This window comes from Vipera berus (genome assembly GCF_964194415.1).
Source record: "Vipera berus genome assembly, chromosome: 2".
NCBI classification, from domain to species: Eukaryota; Metazoa; Chordata; class Lepidosauria; order Squamata; family Viperidae; genus Vipera; species Vipera berus.
In genome coordinates, this window is record NC_138203.1 from 169,910,949 (window position 1) to 169,932,093 (window position 21,145).

Genomic DNA, 21,145 nt, shown 5'->3' on the forward strand with positions numbered 1-21,145 from the left:
TTATAGATTTTAACTAATTTATTGTATCGGGCACAATTGTTTAATTTGTTTTTAATTTTTGTATCTTGTATTTTTGGTATTTATTGCCCTGTACACCGCCCTGAGTCCTTCGGGAGAAGGGCGGCATATAAATCAAATAAATATAAATATAAATATATAGTTCACTTACAATATTTCTAAGCACTGGCGCTTTTCCTTATTCCAAATAATATGAAAACCAAAAACATCTCCCATTTGAAGACAGGCTTATGTTGGAAAGATATGAACCATGGTAGCAGAGTATTTTTGTGGCATTTTAAAAAAAAGCCTTTTGAGGCATTTCCCCACTGAATTCTAAGGAGGAGGGAGTAAAACTTTCTAAGAGTCAGGACTATTTCAGCGAATGGACAGATAAAACAAACACCTGTTTATGCTAAGACAGGACAACATAGTACCCACCAGGTTGAGAAAGCTGTATCTGTATCAGATACTCAGTTGTTGGTTTGAAATCCCCGAATATAAAAAAATTAGGATGTGGAAGGGAAAAAAATGCCACAAAGCTACCCTTATCAGTTCTGCAAAGTGACACTGACTCACACTGTTCTTGGGCTAAAAGAAAGCCTCTTTTCACAACCAATGAAAGATTATCCGGTTGAATTTTTTTCTTCATGCCCTTCTAGCAATTGCTAGCATTACCCAGCTGGAAATGCTAAGAGTCTTTGGCAGTCCCATTTTTTTCTCTCTCTCCAGAAAAGGCAAAGAACAAAATATAACTTGGTTACGCCAGGAGAGCAACTTTCGTTGTTTAATTATTAGCACTCCTACAGGGCTTCCAAGGTAACAGAGAAGAACTCAGTATGTGCAACTAAAACCATGTTCTCATCTTTAAAATGATACCAGCTAATAAAAATGCAGGCAATGTTTTTAATTAGTGGTGGAGGCAAGGGAGTTACAGATTCAATTGAAAAGGTCAATCTCTGGCAGAGTTACAAGTACTGCCCAAGTTGCCAGTTGGTTTCTTGGCTAGAAGGGGCTTGATGGTCTGTCTTAGAATAGTCAGAGCAGTTTCCTTTGGAATACTTTATTCATGACCTTAGGGCAGCAAACTCTGTACAAAGTGTTAGATTGAGGCAGGGGATGGGGGGGAGGGAGGAGGAGGGGGAGGAAGAGGAGGAGGAGGTGAAGATCAAAGAAGCCACTCAGAATACATGGAATCAGTCTCTCTCTCTGTCTCTCTCTCTCTCTCTCTCTCTCTCTCTCTCTCTCTCTCTCTCTCTCCATAAATTGGGTCTTTTGATTCTTTTTCATGGGGTATTTCACAGGAAAAAAAATTAGCCTGCAAAGATCTTCATGTATCCTGCTCTGGAGGAAGAGCCTTTCAGTTATCTCTTCCATTCTGTTGATTTTACTAAGGGCAAGTCGTTCTTTTTCTAACGCCAGTCACAAAATCAGCAGTCTCCAGCGGTGTGGAAAAGAACTCGAGAGAGTTACCCAGACGGCGAGAGAAGAGAGCTGAGGAAATTTCTCAGAAGCGATCAAGAGTTACACAAAAAGTTGCAACAACTCCTCATTCGGGGAACCTTGTGGCAATAGTGAGACTCCAGTTGTGTTTTTCCCCCCTTCTTGGTGAGGATGTAATATGAAACTTTACATCTCCAGGATTACTAACAACAAAAAGAGAGAGTGCCAGCACGCACGCAGGCACGCACGCACACGCAGGCAGAGAAAGCAGCTGGCTGTCAGTAACAGGGATAAGAGAAACAGAGGAAGGAGATACGCACGCGTTGAGAATCAAAAATGCAATGGGAGCTGATATGAAAGGACAAGGACAGGGGAGGAAAAAAGGACCCAGAAAACAGAAAGTTCTTCAACACCACTGCAGAAAAGTTCTTCTCAAGTAGAATCACAGACGAAGACTGATCTGTTCAACTTACAGTTGTATAGTAAGTATTTGTAAATGGAGCTTGCCAGAGGAAAGTGTGTAGAAAGGACACACCGGGGCAGGGGAGTGCTGGGTGGCGAGATAAAAGCTTTTTGCTAGGCTGGCTATGTTGCGCTGCAGGAAAAGCATGTTAACAGATCAGTTTCTGCACGTTCACTTGTATTCTTATTTCTCAGAAACTCAGCAGCGAGAACTTAAATGGGTAACAGGAAAAATGGCAACTACTACTGGAGCACCCACAGTCATTTATGCAAGATTAAAAGTAGCATTTACTCCTTGTTAGTTTGAAATGCATGCATTATCCTAAAACAAACAAACTACTACTAGAAACAAGAATTTAGAAAATATTTTCTGGAATTTCCCAGTCTCCGTTTACATGGCATTTTCAGACAATCAGCTTTAGATGTTGAAGGAATACTTTGGAAGCTGCCAATCATTATTGCAGCACTTTTTTTTCTGAAAGGGTGAAATCTTTGTCTTCAGTGCACAACCACTGAAATATGACTCGCTGAAATTGTCATTGTACCAAGTAGGAGAATAATATCAAAATTTATATGTTTTCACTTCACTCTCCAGCAGTGACAGAAGGGAACAGCTGCATAAAAACCTCTGAACAAAGTCAGTTATCAAGGAGTTCTATGTGAATTTATGTTGATGTGTAATTTATTATTACTGTTGTGTAGACAATGTAAAGGAAAAAGTTTCAGCTGCTCATATTGCGTTACATTTAGTAATATTCTTTAGAATGGTGACTATCTTTTTCTCAGGTTAGGACTGCTCTAACAAATAGCAGAGACGCTGTGCTTGTTTGAGGACGGAAACCCTTCTTATGAAGCATGCATAGCCAAGCAGAACATAGTTTCAGAACAGGCTGGTATTTTAATGGAAATCTGAGCTTATTTATTAGGAAGCACTGGCTAGGTTAAGTGTGGTGTTTGAGTAATGCAGGTATTTGGAAAAAAGTAACTGGATCTATTAGTGACATAGTCACAATGGGCTACCTCATGGAGGTACAATAAGGAACAAATTCAGTTCCAAAATGAGCAGCAATATTAATGTTTTGCCTATCTGCATATTCAAAAGCATGACATATCTGCCGATACTCATCCGCCAATACTCCTGTCGCTAACCTTTCTGGATTGGCAAATTTCTGTGTAAGAAAAAAACCAAAGCAATAAAAGGGCAACTCCCAGAAGCCTGTAGGATGACATTCCAAACGTTGTGGATAATCTGTAAGATTCCTCCAAAAAGCTTCAAAATAAGACCAGCCCAAAGCTCTGATAAATTCCACAGTAAATTTGACCAAAAGAAATCTTGGCACAGACTACTGTATAATAACAAATATGGCTGTTCTCACATTTACCCTGTGCTAACAACCTGGCTACTCAGCTAGCATCACCTAAATGACAATTTTACTGTTCACTAAGAAAGATCTGTATTTGAAAGAGGCCAGACATGCATTGATGGGCTTGATCTAATAATATAAATTGATTTTTTTTCCTTATTCCTATTTTTAGGGTTATACATATACTACATTTCTTCATGTAAAAGATATCTAAATATTTTTTTAAAATTATTTTTGAAGCTTATTTTATATTTTGTGTGTAACAAATGTGGTTAGTATGTTATTATTTGCATCCTGTAAGTTGGCCAAAGACATCAATGTAGTTGGCAGCATACACATTTTCTAAATAAATACATACAGGGACCTCTAACCTACAAAAGCAAATGTTCCAATACATTTGTTACCCTTCAAGATACCATAACATACATAATTATTTTAACTGAAACAGGTTATCATCTTTAAAAGATTTAAAGAGAGCTTTGAATCTGAAGAGCTTTTGCCCAAGAAAACAAATTGTGAGAAAATTGAGGCGGCTTATCTAAAAGAAAGAAAAATGCTTTTTTTTATAAAGGAACACTGAGGTACAATTTGATATTTTCTATCAGGATACATCCAAGCCTGGCTTCACCAGCACATATCAACTTCCAGCTAATACCAACAACTAGTACAATTTTCACTCTTCAACTATAGATTTTAAGCACCTAGACCAGGGGTAGGCAACCTCAGCACTTTTATGACTCATGGATTTCAACTCCCAGAATTCCTGAGCCAGCATGGCTGGCTCAGGAATTCTGGGAGTTGAAGTCCATGAGTCATAAAAGAGCCGAGGTTGCCTACCCCTGACCTAGACAGCAGTTATTGTTTAAAAAATTAATAGTCGGCTGTGGCAGAAGACTAACTATACATAATCTGAATCCTAGTTTGAGGACTTCCAAAACTGATTTTGAAAATGTAATTGAGAAATAGTAATTTTCTCTACGATCTAAAGTGTTATAGGGAAATTAATTTAAAAAAATGAGAGGCCCAGGGCAGCTAAGCTGCAGAAATTTAAAAAAAGAAAGACCTTCTTAGGAATTTGACATTAGCTGTAGTTTCAAGATAGTTTGTAACAGCAGCCCCAAACAAACCAAACAGATCCAGAAGTCTATAAAAACAGAGGCAACAGTTGTCAGACTACATTTAGTTAGGAACAATACAGAAGAAAACCAAAATTGAGATGTGCAAGGTTCAACTGGATTGTGAAACAGTCCTTTATGTTATTTATATTACCGGTATATATAATTCAATATATATTATACATAATATAAATATATTATATTAATATTATATATCATCCTTCCATTTAAAGATGTTAATGATAAATATAATAAAGGCAAAGTTAAACTAATATAGTAGAATTGGAACAAGCTAAAATTTAAAAATCTGAGAAACTTATTAGGCCTACAAAACCTGTTTTTTGCATCAATACAAAACATTTCGATGGCAAACTCTCACAAGAAGAAAAGCCCGTGTCTCTAGTTAATATTCCTTTCATTTCCAAAAGGACAGAGGCCAATGGAAAAATCTTTGAGGAATATCTTAATCTTTAGACAGATTTCTGTGAGTCAGTTTTGTCCTTAGAAATCCTTTTCTGTCAGCTAAATTTGAATGGATTACTGTTGTGGGGAAAATACGAGGAGGATGGCATGCTGGATATATTTGCCATCTTGAATTATTTGCAAAAATAATAAAGTGGGGTACAAAATAATAAATAATTCCATCTGCACAGATCAGTCATTTAAATTACTTGCCATTATTGCTTCTACATTTTTCTGAATAAATTTTCCAGTTGTTAATTGTTCTTCCATGAAAATCTAGAACTAAAATTTAAAGTTTTTCTCATTTTGGGTGTTGGCAATATAGGCTTCCAAAACACAACACTATCTTTTGTATTAGCTTTTTCTAACTATGCAGCAACATAGCCAATAAATCAGAGGTTTAAAACTCTATTATTACCCTTGATCCTAGTTTAGTTAACTGTGAAATATGGGATAACTCATAGTCTCAAACCTTCTGACTCTTGGTTATAGGGTATGTGACAACATAAGAAATAATTAAATAATACTGTTACAGGACTCAGACATTGTAGAGAGGATCATTTTAACCACATAAGGTCTCTATGCTTAAAGACAGAGAATTTGCTCAAACACATCAGAAAGCAGGTTTGCTTCAGTAAGGACTTGCCTTAGTGAAATACTTTAGTTACTTTTGGTGGAGATAAAAATTAACCAAATCCTTTTTTTCTCTTTGTACATGAAGCTAATTAGGTCAAACTACTACTAGTGTAATGGCTCTACAATCACTTCTGGGTGACAATACAACATAAAGTTTCAAATAAGTCTACAGTCTTGATGAAAAGAAGGCTCAAGCTAAATACTCCACAATAGGACCTTTTCCAGAATTCCCTAATTCACCTTAAACGTTTGATACAAATTCAGGTTCAGTGTAGATCCAACTGATCTTAGGGTGATCTTTCTTTCTTTTTTGTAAGCTGTTATGCAATGCATTTAGAACATTCAGCAAGGAGGAGGTGACAATTACAATTACTATTAAATTTTTAATTAAGTAGGAAAAATACTACTGTCTTTCTCTAGCAAAACCTCTTGCTGCTGTTAGCTGAAAACAGAGAATGGAAAGAAAGCTTAATAAAAAAAGAAGATTCCAGAGAAGGCTAAAAGACAGGGAGGAAAAACAGTCCAACATTCTGTGGCCAAAAGAAAAGAAAAGCATTCAACATTTGGCCAGAAATGTATGCAGCAGCTAAAAGGAAACATGCAATTTAAAACACATGTCTCAACCTAAGAGCCCTTGCTTGCATTGCCAGCTGTCATGTAGTAAAGAGGCCTCTAAGTCTTCTAAAGTGGTATTTTTCAGCCTCAGCAACTTTTAAGATAGGTGGACTTCAACTCCCAGAATTCTTCTGCCAACAAGCTGGAGTCCCCACATTTTAAATTGCTGCTCTTAAACACAACTACCAAATACCTTTTACCAGGGCTAGGCACAGCAAAAGGCTAGCAAAGTATCATTCACTTGACAAAAACTTTGAACAATATCTAGATGAAACATTAATACAAAAAGGTATTTTCCTTTATTTCTGTAAGTATTTGGACTTGATCCCTTTTGTGAAAATAACACTGGCCACTTCCTGAATATCTGTATCATTGTACTCACTTTAAGAGACAGCACTTTAAAACACAGGTGTCAAACTCACCGCATCATGTGATGTGTCGCAATGTATTGTGACTTTTTTTGCATTGCCGGAGCTGGGGTGGGCACAGCCCCCATATGATACAACTGGCCTGCGGGCTGGCAGTTTGACACCCCTGCTTCAAAAAAATGGGTAAAGCACTCTCAGGTCATAGTAGAAACACCCCAGTAAATATCTGAATGTATGCAGATGACCACAACCTGCTGATTTGTTATCCAGTGCTGCTTCTTGAAGAATCAAAAGCAGCAATAATAATAATCCCCTAATTCAGGTTATTAAGGCAAGTTATTAAGGCATTCTGGAATATGTGCATACAAAAACAGATACAAAAACATTGTACAAATTTTTGCTAATTAAAAGAGCTTTCCTTATTTTCCCAAACGGGGACCCACTCTCAAACCACTCCCTAAAACAGACAAGCTTTGTTCAAAGGAGTACATTTAAAAAAGGCTCTTTTAAGCTAGTCAGACCGTGTTGGGTTCCTGCACATAAGGCGAGGAAATGAACAATGCATTTCCCACATCCAATTGTTTAGCATAAGCAACGGGAAGTTTTAATAAAAGAACGTCGCTCTTAGATTCCACTAGGAGCCACTAATTCTGTGGCTTAGAGAAAGACACTCATCTTCCCCTAATCAGTTTCCTCTCTTTGGATTTTTGGCAGCATAGAAAGGGGACGTATATATGCCTGAATGAAAAATTTGCCTTACTTTTTTGTGGAATAAATATAATAGGAAAAAAAACCCATGCTTCATCCCACATGCCAGCTACTCAGTTCAATGAGAGGGGTTTGCAGTTCTCAGAGAGTTCATGTCTTTCTGCAAGTTAGAAGAAAATGCAGAGCGAAGGAGAATTTGAGAAAATCAGTTCTGTATTGGTAGTTGTGGGGATAAAATTATAAGCCAAGAATAAACATACAAACTAACAAGCACATATAAGAGCCTTTGATGGGATCATTCTCCTAGAGAAACTATTTTCCCCCATGTAGTGGAGGCCTATGCATATTTTGCTGGCAAAGGCAGCCAAATGCCAGACTGAACATCCAGAGAACAATACAGCTAAATAAAATCCAGATTGGACAGTAATTAAACTTGGTAAACTACATAGCTTTATTTTAGTCGAAGAAAATCACTATAATTATCTAGATCATTCAATTATCCAGATCGCTCAGTCTGTTGAAAAATTTCTTCTCCTGCCCATTTCTATTTCACAGGACACATACAGAAATTGCCATTTGGCAGTTAGGCAAAAAATGCCAGCGCTAAAGCTTCAACTTAGTTACTTGTTCCAATCAGTGCTCTCAAAATATTGCATTCCGTGTGAAGGAGAATTATTCTATTCATGGCCTTCTGATGTTTGGGTAGAACTAGGAAAAGTATAGCTAACCAACTATACTTTTTTTCCAACAAACACAAAGACAGTATAAGTACTGGTGTCCTAATTCACAGTTGGCTATAAATGCACTATGCATTACAAGAAGTTATTATAGCCTCCTTAACAAGAACTTCAGTCATATTCTTCTCATGCTATAGGTTGAAGATTTTTCCCATACAGGTAGTATTCGAGTTACAAGTGTAATGGAGCCTGCCCATTACACTCGTAACTTGAAAACTTGTAGAGTGAATCTCGTACCTCGAACGAGATTATTCCCTTGCTCATTAAAACGCATGTTAAGCGAACATGAGGCATCTCAGGATGGGGAAGGCCAGAGGGCCTAGTGATGGAACAGGCCCCCAAGGCCTCCCCAACCCACTGAGATACCGCATGCTTCCCCCTCCCTGCCGGACTCACCTGGAAAAAATCTGTCTCCTCTCTGCTGTGGTTCCTGCTGCCGCCCAGATCTAAGGCTGAGGAACACTTCCACGGCCCCCCGCACATGGCCCGATCCAGGTTCCAGAGGCCTTTTCCAGGCTACTGCCACCACCCGGATCTCAGGCTGGGGGACGTTTCCGCAGCCCCCTTGCAGCCCTATTGGGCCTGGAAAAGGCCTCCAAAGCTTGGATTGGGCCACCGGGGGGGAACGCAGAAATGTTCCCCAACCTCAAATCTGGGCGGGAGCAGCCTGGAAAAGGCCTCTGAAGCCCAGATCAGGCGGGGGGGGGGACGACACAGAAGTGTTCCCCAGTCTCAAATCTGGGCAGGAACGGCCTGGAAAAGTCCTACTGAGTCCAGTTCGGGGCTGTGGCGGCCATGGAAGCATTCCCCAGCCTTAAATCCAGGCGGCAGTGACCTGGAAAAGCCTGCAGAGCCCGGATCGGGCTGCGGGGGCGGCGCGGAAGCATTCCCCAGCCACAAATCTGGGCTGCAGTGGCCTGGAAAAGGCCTCCAAAGCCCAGATCGGGCCACAGGCGGGGGACGCAGAACTGTTCCCCAGCCTCAAATTTGGGCAGGTGCGGCCTGGAAAAGGCCTCCAGAGCATGGCTCAGGCTGCAGCTGGGCATGCAAGCATTCCCCGGCTTCAGATCCGAGCTGCAGCGGCCTAGAAAAGGCCTTCGGACCCCCGATCCAGCATCGGGAGGCACATGGGAGCATCCCCCAGCTTCCGTTCCATTCTCTGTTGCAGAGAACAGAGGCCTAAAGTACCATGAGATCACGGAAGTTCAGTTATGTGAGATCTTGCCCCACTGATCTTGCGTGATCTTGCATTACTTTAGGCCTCCATTCTGTGCAAATGCACCAAAGGCTTGGAGCAGCCAAGAAAGCAAAGGATCTCAATCTTCGCAGGGTGAGTATTGCAGGCCTGGTGCCTAGGGAGACCCGGGGCAGGGGTGGGGAGGGAGGGAATAACCAGGGTGAATGTTGCAGAGCCACTGCTATCACTCATAAGTGCGAACGAATGCCGTGGTGCTGCAATATTCATAACTTCGGGACTTGCTCGTAAGCACTAGGGGGCGCTCATCATGTAGCTTTGAACAAGCATTAAGTGAATGCTCGTAACTTGGGGATTACCTGTAGTAATAAAACAGGGGGAGTTGCCCTGTGTATGAAAAAAATAACTGCATCAGTTAGATCAGCAGTCTAACTGAAAATAGAGAGCATCTGGATTAAAATAAGTGGCTTCATTAACAAAATCATATTGTTATTGGTACCTCTATTCCTAACCAAGGAATTTGGATAATACTTTACAAAAACAAACTGTACATCTTTCAAAAAGATACAGTAATAATAATGATGGAGCAGTTTAACTGCCCCAACTTCTGTTGGAAGAGCAAACCATGTCAACCATGGACCTTGCATGAAATGTATAACTTGACACCAATTTTCTCCTTCAGAAAGTGGAGGAGAGTAGAAGATGTTATTCTTTACTTGATATTATCCAACAAAAATATGAAAAAAAACGTGCAATGATGGAATTTGGAGATGGCAAGATTTCAAAGGAGGGATCTTATCCATGGCCATTCAATTTGATCTAGTGAGACAGATGGACAATCTTAGGTAAAGACAACCCCACAAATAACCAGGTCCCATGCCATATAGTTTTAATGGTGATAACCAGCAACCTGAACTACACTCAAGCCTTTATCTCAGCCCCATCACTTCCACAATCATAGAGTGCTATATGGTAAGCCCTGAATGGTCGCTGAACAAATGGTCATAAAGCAAGGAATACCTGAGCTCTCATGATAACCAACTGTATATCACCATCCCAGGTTGCGAGGGAGATGCTGTTGTCATTCTTGCCTGGTGTCTGGAGGCAATCAAGGTCTTGTTGGGAGTGAGCACACTGAAGCTGAACCCAAGTAAGTCAGAGTTGCTGTTGTTGCCTCCTAAATGGGCAAGCAATACTTGGCAGAGAACAGGCTCACCACTTGGTGTCCTTGTGGATTTGCAGCTCCTGCCAGAATAGCAGATGGACGCTGTTGCCAGAAGGTCTTGTGTGCCAGCTATGCCTTGAGCCTGGGACAGAAGAACCTGGCTACAGTACAGTAACTCACTACTTTATCACTACCCAGTTAGACTACTGTGAGGTGCTCCATTTGGGGCAGTGTTTAAAGGCTATTCAGAAATTACAATTAGTTCAAAATACAGTGACTTATAACTTCTGGCCTCCTGGAGTTGATAAAATACAACACTTGGTTTTCCAGACCTTGCCTTGGTTACCTATTGGTTTTCAGGTACCATTTAGAGCATTGTTTTCAACCTAAGGCACCTGGACACCTGTAGGACTGCCCACTCAAACCAGTAGTGCCTCTATGAAACAAAGGTAGAGCAGATGACGACATTAAGTTGATGAGGGGGCTCTGCACAAAATAGTGTATTTCACTTAGTGGAGTCTTAGGATCAATAAGCTGCTGTCAAGGATCGTGAACTTCTGAAGAATGTCTTCCTTCCATAGACATATTCTGGAGAAAGATGTCTGCTCCATCATCAGGGTTTAGAGAGAAGCAACCTAAAGGTTGAGGATACCTACATATCTATCTGCAATTCATTACCACCTGACAGGAAATCATACAGGAAAAACAAGTTTAAAAATATTACTATAGCATACCATTATGTAAATAAAATATCAAGATTGCTTCGCATTGTAATGAATGTTCGTATGAGCTGACCTGTTATTGCATTTCACTGAGGAAAATGGCATTCAAAGAGAATAAATCTAGCTTAAGAACAGTTCATTTTTATAGTGGCTGGATTTTTCTATGGAGAATTGTTTATTAATGAAATGGTATACAATACTGCATAATAGTGCTTATTATGTATTTTGCTTGGAATAAGCAAATAAATCCATAATTTTGGCTTTAAAAGCTGCATCCAAGTGGAGAATGAGAGGAGCTCCAAATTCCCAACCATAATTTATAAAAGGAAATCTAATGCAGAATTCCGAACTTGTTATTAAATTATCCATTTCCAGAATATGCTTTATATGTAGTTCACTGTGTTAGTCTAGCATTTTTTCATTGCTTAATAGGTACTGCAATGGAAATCTACATATAAAAATAGGCTTTGCAAAGGAAGTCTACATTTAAAAATATTAATATGTACAATTTAGGAAACAATAAAGTCTCCTTTACTTGCAATCCCACAAGCCAACATTATTTATCATATGTCCCAAATTTTTCCTAAGCCTTGCAAGGATACACTTTTTACTTTCTCATACTAAATCCTAAAAACTTGATTAGATTTTTCCCAATTCAAATCCTTAAGTTTGCTTTTGACCTAAAATTGACATTTCACATTTGAAAGTCTGAGTATACTTGGAGAGTTAATGCTAGAAATATAGGTAGTCTTTGACTTACATCTGTTTGATTAGTGACTGTTTGAAGTTATAACGGCACTGAAAAAAAATGACTTATGACTGGTTTTCATGGTCATGTGATCAATATTTGGGCACTTGGCAATTGGCATGTATTTATCACAGTTGCACCATCATGGGGTCATGTGATCACTAATTGCAACCTTCCCAGCCAACTTACAACAAGCGAGGTCAATGCAGGAAGACCAGATTTTGCTTAATGACTGCATAATTCACTTAACACCTGCAGTGATTCACTTAACTGTGCAAAAAGTTGTAAAATGGGGTGCAACTCACTTAACAAGATGCCTTGCTTAGCAACTAAAATTTTGCACCCAATTGTGATCATAAGCCGAGGACTACCTGCAACTACTCATGTTGGCCTACAAATAGTGGGAGTATGATACCTTCAGAATCAATGAGCTTTTAAAAAAATTTCATGAATGGTTTTCTTTCGCCTGCGGGCATTCAAAATTTGTCTTGCCTTTTTACAAAATGATTCCTTGCCTTTTACAAAATTGCCAAAGCCATTCCAACATTAGCTCTGAAACTTAATTTCACAATTGCCAAAGCCATTCCAACATTAGCTCTGAAACTTAATTTCACATAGTTTGCTTCTGTAACAGCTTCAGAGCTTAATTCCAATGAACATGCATTAAAATCATATGCTGAATATACACATTTTTCCTCTGACATTTTAATATCATTTCATGCCTGAGCTATGACTTTCTTATTGTAACATCTATACTGTGCCTTCATAAAAATATCATTTTTTTGTTTTGTTTCATAAATATCTGGTAGTTCTTTAGACATTACTCATTACTATTGCATGGAACAAATATCCTAATTCTAATTTTTAACCAATTTTTTTCCACCTCACTTTAAGCATGATATAAACCTGGTCTTGGCAAGACTTGAGAAGGGGAAGGGACCAATTAAATCTTAAGGTAGGCGAAACAGCAGCTCAACTGTGAGAACGTAAAAAGTGTGAGAATGGAGTTCTAAATTAACTTGGTTTTCATTTTGTTTAAGATTAATATATGTGGAACAGAGAAACTCTTAAGAGGCTCTCAAGACTCTGCTACTAGGTCCTACGACAATAAAGAGCACTTCTAGGATCCCTGCTATCCCATTTCTTAACTTTGCTTATCTAAACACCAATCCTTGTGACAATTAACAGAGATACAAACTGATATTTTATGCACTGAGAGAACTTCCAGAACCAACGTAGCCTTGTAACGTTAACACAATTAATGTCCAGAATGAAAAAAAATATTCTGTACATCTGCAGAAAGAAAGAAAAACTGTGCAGAGTGCAACAATTAATACTTATTTTTGAGAAAAAGCAGCAATTTGTTATCTGGACTGATCTGCCTAATAGATCAGGTTTTTACAAGCCCCTTGGAAGCAGCACGGGAGGGATCCTCACCAGGCGGGGCAGGCTTTACTGAAGGAGGGCATCCCACACAGAGAACACTTGCCATCGTGTCCCTCATCGTACCTCTTGATAGAGTATGATTATAAAATATAAGATTAAAGTGATAAAACCTAAGTACCGTGTTTCATTCTCATTCCTTCTTCTTGATTTCAGTCAAAAAACAGCATAGAAAACAGAAACGACCAAACAATAGCACCGTATAGAAAATATCTCCAATTTATAGCTGGACAGCATTTAAACCAAGTTGTTTCACAAGATCTTTGTTTCTCTGTATATTCAATGGCTTTATCACGACATCAGCTAAATTGATTTCTGATGGACAATAAATTAAGTCTATTATATTTTCTTTCACTGCTTCTCTGACATTACAATATTTTATGTCAACATGCTTGTTTGTGGTTTTTACTCTCTCACCTGTTGCCATTTGTATATATGTTGTGTTATCTTCAAATACTAGTATAGCTCCTTTCACTTCAATATCCAAATCCTTTAACAATTGTATGTACCATGTTAACTCTAAACACAATTCTGACAATGCTATGAATTCCGCCTCAGCTGTGGAAATGGCAATTGAAATCTGTTTTCTAGATTTCCAATCAGCTAGTGTGTTTTTCAAACATTACAACAAATCCTGACACTGACTTTCTATTTTGTACATCATTAGACCAATCACTGTCTACAAAACATTTCAATTCAAATTCATTTGATGGTTGCAAATGTAATCCAAAATCCATGTTTCCTTTTAAATAACATAGTATTCCTTTAATTCCTAACCAGTCTCGTTGCTTTATACTGTACTTCATCATTCATCAAAAGTTTCTTTTTATACACCCATCTTCACCCAACAGCTTTTTCTCCCTCTGGTAACCTCACTGGAATGAAATATGTTTTTGCATATACAACATTTCTTTATCTATAGCCTCTTTGCATTTCTTTTGTTCTGCCAGAGATAAATTTAATACTTCCTGTTAATTTGGGGGCTCATAAAAGATGTTACATACTTTTACCTCCTCAAGTGTGAATCTTTATGATGGAACACCTTTAATTGCTCTTTCATACCTTTGGGGATAACTGTTCCTGTTTCACTGGAATCTCACTCTCCAAATATTCCTCTGAGCTATACACAGACCCCAAGCTACTCTCGGATTCCTGTTTAACTTGCCTTTGTGAATTCACTGGAGACCTCTGACTTAAGAGGCATTAAAATTTCACTACTGGCATGTACCTTTTCCCAATTCTTATGTTCTGTAAAATTTGCAGACTGTGAGATAATAACATTTTAGGTCCATCTGTAAATCTATATACCATTGATCCTGACTGATAACTTATACATTTCATTTTCCTTGCCTTTGGTTGTTCTTTCCTTCCAATTAGGGAATGTGCACCCATGCATCGCCATTAAAGATTCTTAAATGTGCCAAGGATGCTTGTCTTTTATATAACATGTAATATGGAGTTTCATTAATAGTTTCATTAATAGTATAACACACCATTCCTGCATTCAGCAACTCTATTCTCTGCCGAAGTGTAGGGGTTCATTCTTCTATGAATTATGCCTTTCTTTCTCAGCCACTGCTGAAATATGTTAGACATGAACTCTGTTCCTCTGTCTGAGGTTGACATACCCTTTGATTATATCTCCTCTCTACAAACATTACCCACTGCTTAAATTGTTGAAAAACTTCTCTTTTGCATTCTAGTAAATAATAAAACCCATATCTTGAGAAATCATCAATTACCAAAGCAAATTCGGCCCCTCCAATTGATGGAGATAAAAAGTCAATTAAATCAGCATGTACTAACTGAAAAATCCTGTCAGATTTCCTATCACTTTTTTTTAGTAATATATTTTATTGATTTTTAAAAAACATAAATCACTTAATAATTGGTGAACAGTGTGTTATCCAGGTTTACATTTGTAAAACAATCACTAACAATTGATTTCTATAATCCATAATCCACATAATGGTTTTAGTTGATTTCCTCTTTTCCCAAAATATCTTCTTAATACAATTCGTATTAGTTTGATAGATAACAATATGTAATTTTTCCCAATATTCCTAAAAATAATAATCATATCAATATATTTCTTTTCTATACAATCATATTGGTTGCCTTATCATAAATCCTGTTACAGTCCTTATTTTAATTTGTTTCTCCCACCAAATTCTAGGTATTCTTACTGATTAAGTTTTTCTCAAAAATTTAATTACATTTAAAAATTTAACTCTACTTTTTCTATATGAACCATCTCACACTTTTACATTTCTTAAGGAATAGACAAAACAGTGGAAAAAAAAGAAAGGAGAGCAAGAGTAAAGAAACATAAAAAATAACATGCTACTTAAAATATATATCCCTCCTAAGCTAATATTTGTTTCCAAAATTTCTTATTCTTTTTAACCATAATTAAAAATATGTTTAATCTTTAAATATTCCATTTAATACATCTAGTCATCTAGTCCTTTAACTCTTATTCAAAACATTTTTCATCCTATAATTTTCTTAAATTCAATCACATTTAAATATCTAAAACGTTTCCTTTATCTAAGTCAATTCAACTTTTTTATATTACTCAAATCAAGAAAAAGAATAAAAAAGGGGGGAAAGCATACTATATTATTTAGGGAATTCATCCTTCTTAGAACAGTAAATCCTTTCTATTTCTTTAACCATATTCAAACAAATGTTACTTTTTAAATATTCTCTCTGGTAAGTCCCATCATCTATTTTCTTGGTTTCCACTTTAGTCAATGTATTTTGCTGAATCAAAAGTTTTTTTCTGTATGTTCGTAAATGTTATTGTATTTATAAAAAGTAAATCAAGTGAAGTGTTTTTGTACGGGACTTCTGCCTTTCCATGTTTGTTGAAAATCTTTTTCTTTTTCTTTCTCTCTGCTTCTCTTATCATTTGCTTTCCTGACATCAATACAGTCCATTTTATCCAATCTTTTCTTGTCCTCAGATTTATTTTGTAGTATTAAGGGATAAGTTGTTTTTTTCCAATTCTTGTGATCCCCCCCCCACTAAATCATGTTTCCTTGTTTTGTTAAGTTCCATCTTTAAGTCTCTATTCTCAATTCTATATCCATTTATCTGTTTGATCTGCTCCTTCTCTGTTGTGGTTTTCTGGGAATTTTTTTTGTTGTAGAGTTAACGTGGAAATAGATTGATTTATATTTTTAAAGTTATTTTGGATTTCTTTGCAGTTTAAAGTCATTGTTTTCTGAATTAGTTGCAGTATACTATATATCTCCTTCTGTGGAGTATTAATGTTTTCTTGATATGTTCTTTCAGGTTTTATATTTATTTCATTTCCATATAGTTTGATCCTCCATAAAAAGATTAATTCGCCACTTCCATTAGTATAAGGATGGGGCAGAAATCCCCCTCCTTCCCTTTCAGAGGTATTTTGTTTCTTGAGGATCTTTTCCAGGAAATTAAATAGTTTATAGTTTATAGTTTATTATATTTGTATACCGCCCTTCTAGAATAGAAAAGAGAACATTGAATTCCTCACCCAGTTTCAACCACCGCTGTTCACAGTTGTGCTAATTAGTACTTTTGGACTTTGGTTGCTAGTAGCTTGGGCTGGCCAATGCAGTACGGCCAGCCTTTCTCCTGTTGGGTTAGAAGGCTTGCCCCAAGCCTGTGACTGGTTGCTACTGCACAAAACCGGAAGTCAGATTTCCTATCACTTTTTTTGCTAACATGGTATACTTTCAATCTGGCCTCTTTGCAAATAACACAATCCAAATAGTTGTCACAATCTTTTACATTAAAACCTATAGCCAAGTCAGGCATTTTCTGTAGTACTTTAAAACTTGTGTGACCCAGTCTTCTGTGTAATAAATATGCACACCCATTATGCTTTGGTTCATTAGAAATTATTGTTTGCACACTGTCACTTTTTTCCTTGTGGTACAAATCATATAAATACTTCAGTTTCAAACCTTGTGCACGGAACCTGTTATTCCTTAGGACTTTGCATGTACGCTTTACAAAAATTACATCATACCCTTCATTCTCTAAGCAAGACACACTCAGCAAATTGTGATCTAAATCTGATACACATAAAACCTTATCAAACGACTTACCAAACATGGTACATATACTGTTCTGTGCTCCTGTCCAAAAGAATTATTACCATTTGCCAGGCTCACATATTCCTGAGCAAATGGTCCCAGACTAGAAAAATGTTTTGTGGTCCTTGCTGATCAGGATGTCTAGGAAGGATCCATTATTACTATACGCTCACTTGCCCCACTGTCCAACAACTAAATATCTTTAATGCCTTTGTTTTTTGCCTTTACCACAGAAACCTGTGTGTCTTCCTTCTTCTGTTGTGCCGTTTCTCTCCTGTTTTTTTCTTTTAATCTTCTTACTGGGCAATATCTCTGGATATGTTGAGTGAATCTACATGCAAAGCAGTGTTTTACTAAACAGACTTTCACACCTTTTTATCTCTCTGGAATGCGCTCATTTTGACTGAGCTGTATATTAATATCATTTTGTTTCTTTCTAATCTTTTCTGTTCTTCTTCAAAAAGCCTCCCGGTTACATAACTCAGTTAAATCATGCTCATTTATGTACTCAAGGCTTGCTACCAATATGTCCCACGTATCATCAAGGTAGCTCAGCAAAACATACACTTTGTGCGCTTCTGAAAACACCATTCCTTGTTCTTCTAATTTGAGGAAGTTTTTCCTCATGAACTGGAGGTGAACTGACAGTTTTTCCAAACTGTAGCCTTGCTCTCTAAAGTTTTATGGTGAGAGTTACTTTGCTGCATGCCATCTCCCTGACATAAAATTCAGCGTAAGGCAAGCCAGCATTCCCTAGCAGATATAAGCACACGCACATGTATTACCTGACTATCTTCCAAGCACAAAAGAATTCTGGCTAATGCTTTTTCATTTAGATTTTGCTGTTCCTCATTGAGATCTGCTGGAGGATTGCTTACAGTTGTCCACAAATCCTCCCTACACAGAAACATCTGCAATTTTAGGCTCTATGAGAGATAATTTGTCCTATTAAGATGAGCCAAAGGAAATCCTCCTCCCATTCCTGTAACAGATAGCACTGTGATGTCTTTACAAGCCAATAATCCTCAACCTTTCTCTAAGCCCTACCTCAGAGAAATTTTTACTGTTGTTTCTGGATGCTTCTGGACCCATAATATGTCAGGGAATTGTGCAGCAGGTGTCCAAATGGAGTCAGAGATGCTGTAATTTTATATAAATAAATATATTTAACATCTATATTTACAGCAAATAAGATAGCCAGACACATCACTATATCATGAGGTAAATCATCAGGTAAATCACAGATCAGCATACAGAGCACGCAGAAGAAAAAAGGCGGGAAAAGGGGAAACTTCCTTTTTATATCCAGCAACCAATCATAACATAGATTGTATCATTCAGGAGCTTGTGCTCTCCAACCAATCAACTACCACTGTGAGTTCTGGCCCATTATTCACTTTACTGTTTCAGCTATTAAATTAAATATCTTGCTTAGATAATAATCCTCTAATTCATGATATACAAGATATACAAGAAAAAAATCAGCATTATTTTGACATAATGCTAGCAATTATTGATTCAATCTTGAAAGATTTCAGGTATTTATGAATTTAATTCCCATAATTCTGCCAACACAGAGTATATGACCACATGCATTTATCATTTATCATTTAAAATAAAAAATAAACAATACAAGGTATAACATAACAAGAACCTCCCATAAATATAAATGTAGGCTATGAGATGTCTATAGGCAATTTATTTTATGGACACCTGCTTCAGCATCCACCAATCTTCCTTCAGTCTCATTTGAAAGCACTGGTGTTAAGCATTTTCTTTATTCAAAACTACATCTCTGGACTTCCATGTAACCACCCATTTAAAAATATGCCTATATTTCCCCAGGTAAAAATAACACGATGTTGAGATGCCAGGAGCATCATCTTTGATTTGTAAATGGACACTGTGAATCACCCTGCCCAAATGATAGGGTGATTTTCTCAAACTGCCTGATCCACCCCACCATCTGTAGCCAGAATCCATTTCCAAGTTAAATGTCACTAATACTATAATTGGAGCTAGTCTAATTCCTTAGGTTAAGGAGTTCCCCTGAGATTTTAATTATATTACATGCTACTACATTGTCATTTTTCAACAGCTTTAAGGCAATACGTAGCTCACAACAAACTGGTAGCTAGGTCAAAAAGAATGAAACTGTAACAGGTGTTTTCTTTGTGGTCCCTTTCTTATTATTTTCTGGTAGTATATGCCTTCATAATTTCTGTGCTATATTTTAGAATATATCTACGGTAATCTGAATTATACTATAAAATAGCACTGAACAGAGCATTCAGAATGAAATAGTGAGGGTTTTGGAATGTACCAGATAGAACCCCAACAACTCTGGAACAGAAACAAATACTTCTTAGTGGAATGGAACATAGAACTTAGAACCTCATTTACTAGGTGAAAGGCAATATGATGCACTTCAGGCTGGATTTGCTCTAAGCTTGCTTTACTTTGAGAGGGAAGTAACTGGAGCACTAACAGATTATTTTCTCAGTGGAAGATCAAGAAAAGTGAGCAAGTGAATTATAAAGCCCTCCTTAACTGTCAGTGTGCTGTCAATAGAACAAACCATTGATAATGTACTATGAAGATACAACACACATACTTTAAATAAACACATATGCCCATGGTTAATTGCTTGGACTCTATACAAGGAGATGCTACACTCGTGCTACAACTCTAAAATGTGGCAAATGCAAATTAGCATTTGATTGCTTTCAATGTATTTTTATGTTTCGATAACTTTGGAGAACCTTCATCCAAGCAGCTGTCTGAAAATCCTGGGGCACAGCCCGGCTAAACTTGTTTTGTTAATGATCCTGCTTTTTGCTGGCTTCAAATAAAAGGCAAGTCTTTTTCCTGGCATTCACAAGCTGAAACTAAAGCACAACACATTTTCTACCTTCCTCTCTGTGCCCCAGTGCTGCAAGGTGTGGACTGAGAACAGCAGAATGTCCTTCAAAGAGTTTCAGAACGAGCTCAACGCTATTGGTTACAAATTATGGCTTAAGCTCCAGAGACTACCCAAAGCTGACCCACTGGAGATTGTCTGTTTTTTTATTATTATCTTATTCATCGGTAAGTATCCAACTTCCTGATGCTTGCAACAGATCTGGGCTCAGCTATCATGTTTGATAGGAGCTCTAAATAGTGCTGTTTCATAAGCTTATTCTGTAATTTAAATCTTTTCTGATTTGTTAAAGAGTATAAAGTTCAGAAGGAATTAAATGCTTTAATTTAGAATGGGATAGTCTAAAGTTTTTATGTATAGTGCAATACAGCAAAGCTTTTCAATATGGTAACACGTATACAATATTTAAGCCAAGCTTTTTGAACTGGTTGGCTTCAGATATGCAGGGCTACAATGCCTACTATTCCAAATCAGCATGGTCAATCAACAAAATAAGTATTATGAGAATAAGGCTTCTGATTTAAAAACTGTGCTAGCATCATTTTTGTTCCAGGTTATAAACACTAAGCACAGACAGTCCTTGTTTAATGACTATTAATAGTTACAAGAGTAGCAAAAAAGTGACTTTACAACCAGACCTCTCATTTATGATGTTTGCTGGTTTGTAAAGCAAAGGAAAGCTGAACTAAGATCATTAAAATGGTTTCACTTAGCAACTGCTTTGCTTAATGACCAGATTCCCGGTCCCAATTGTGGCTACTAAGCAAAGACTACCTATAATTGTAAACATGCATATCTCAACATTATACTGAAGTATACATGTTTATAACTGGGCATTTATTAGTGTAAAAAGCATTAGAAAGCAGACTGTGTGGAGCAATATGAAATGTCTGTGATTATATTTTCACGGAACCTATTTACTTCTGAAATATTCTAATAACAAGTGCATATTTGAAC

General features: G+C 37.4%; 1 protein-coding gene and 1 long non-coding RNA gene across 6 annotated transcripts in view; one reads left to right on the forward strand and one right to left on the reverse strand.

Moving 5' to 3' along the window:
* Window positions 1–21,145, reverse strand: part of RECQL5 (RecQ like helicase 5) — an 86,199-nt gene that overhangs the window by 32,910 nt on the left and 32,144 nt on the right. The window contains exon 8 of one of the 5 annotated variants that reach the window (XM_081320685.1): window positions 7,267–7,330. The exons of the other annotated variants lie outside the window; for them this stretch is intronic. Within the exon in view, the coding sequence (XP_081176811.1) occupies window positions 7,321–7,330 (10 nt within the window). The 3' untranslated portion in view covers window positions 7,267–7,320. Of the gene's footprint in view, window positions 1–7,266; window positions 7,331–21,145 lie in introns of those variants that run through there. 5 annotated transcript variants of the gene reach the window in all.
* On the forward strand, window positions 1,782–13,561 carry LOC308663891. The gene is made up of 4 exons (XR_014025525.1): window positions 1,782–1,922; window positions 10,163–10,252; window positions 12,632–12,692; window positions 13,337–13,561. It is a non-coding gene; the product is annotated as an uncharacterized lncRNA (long non-coding RNA).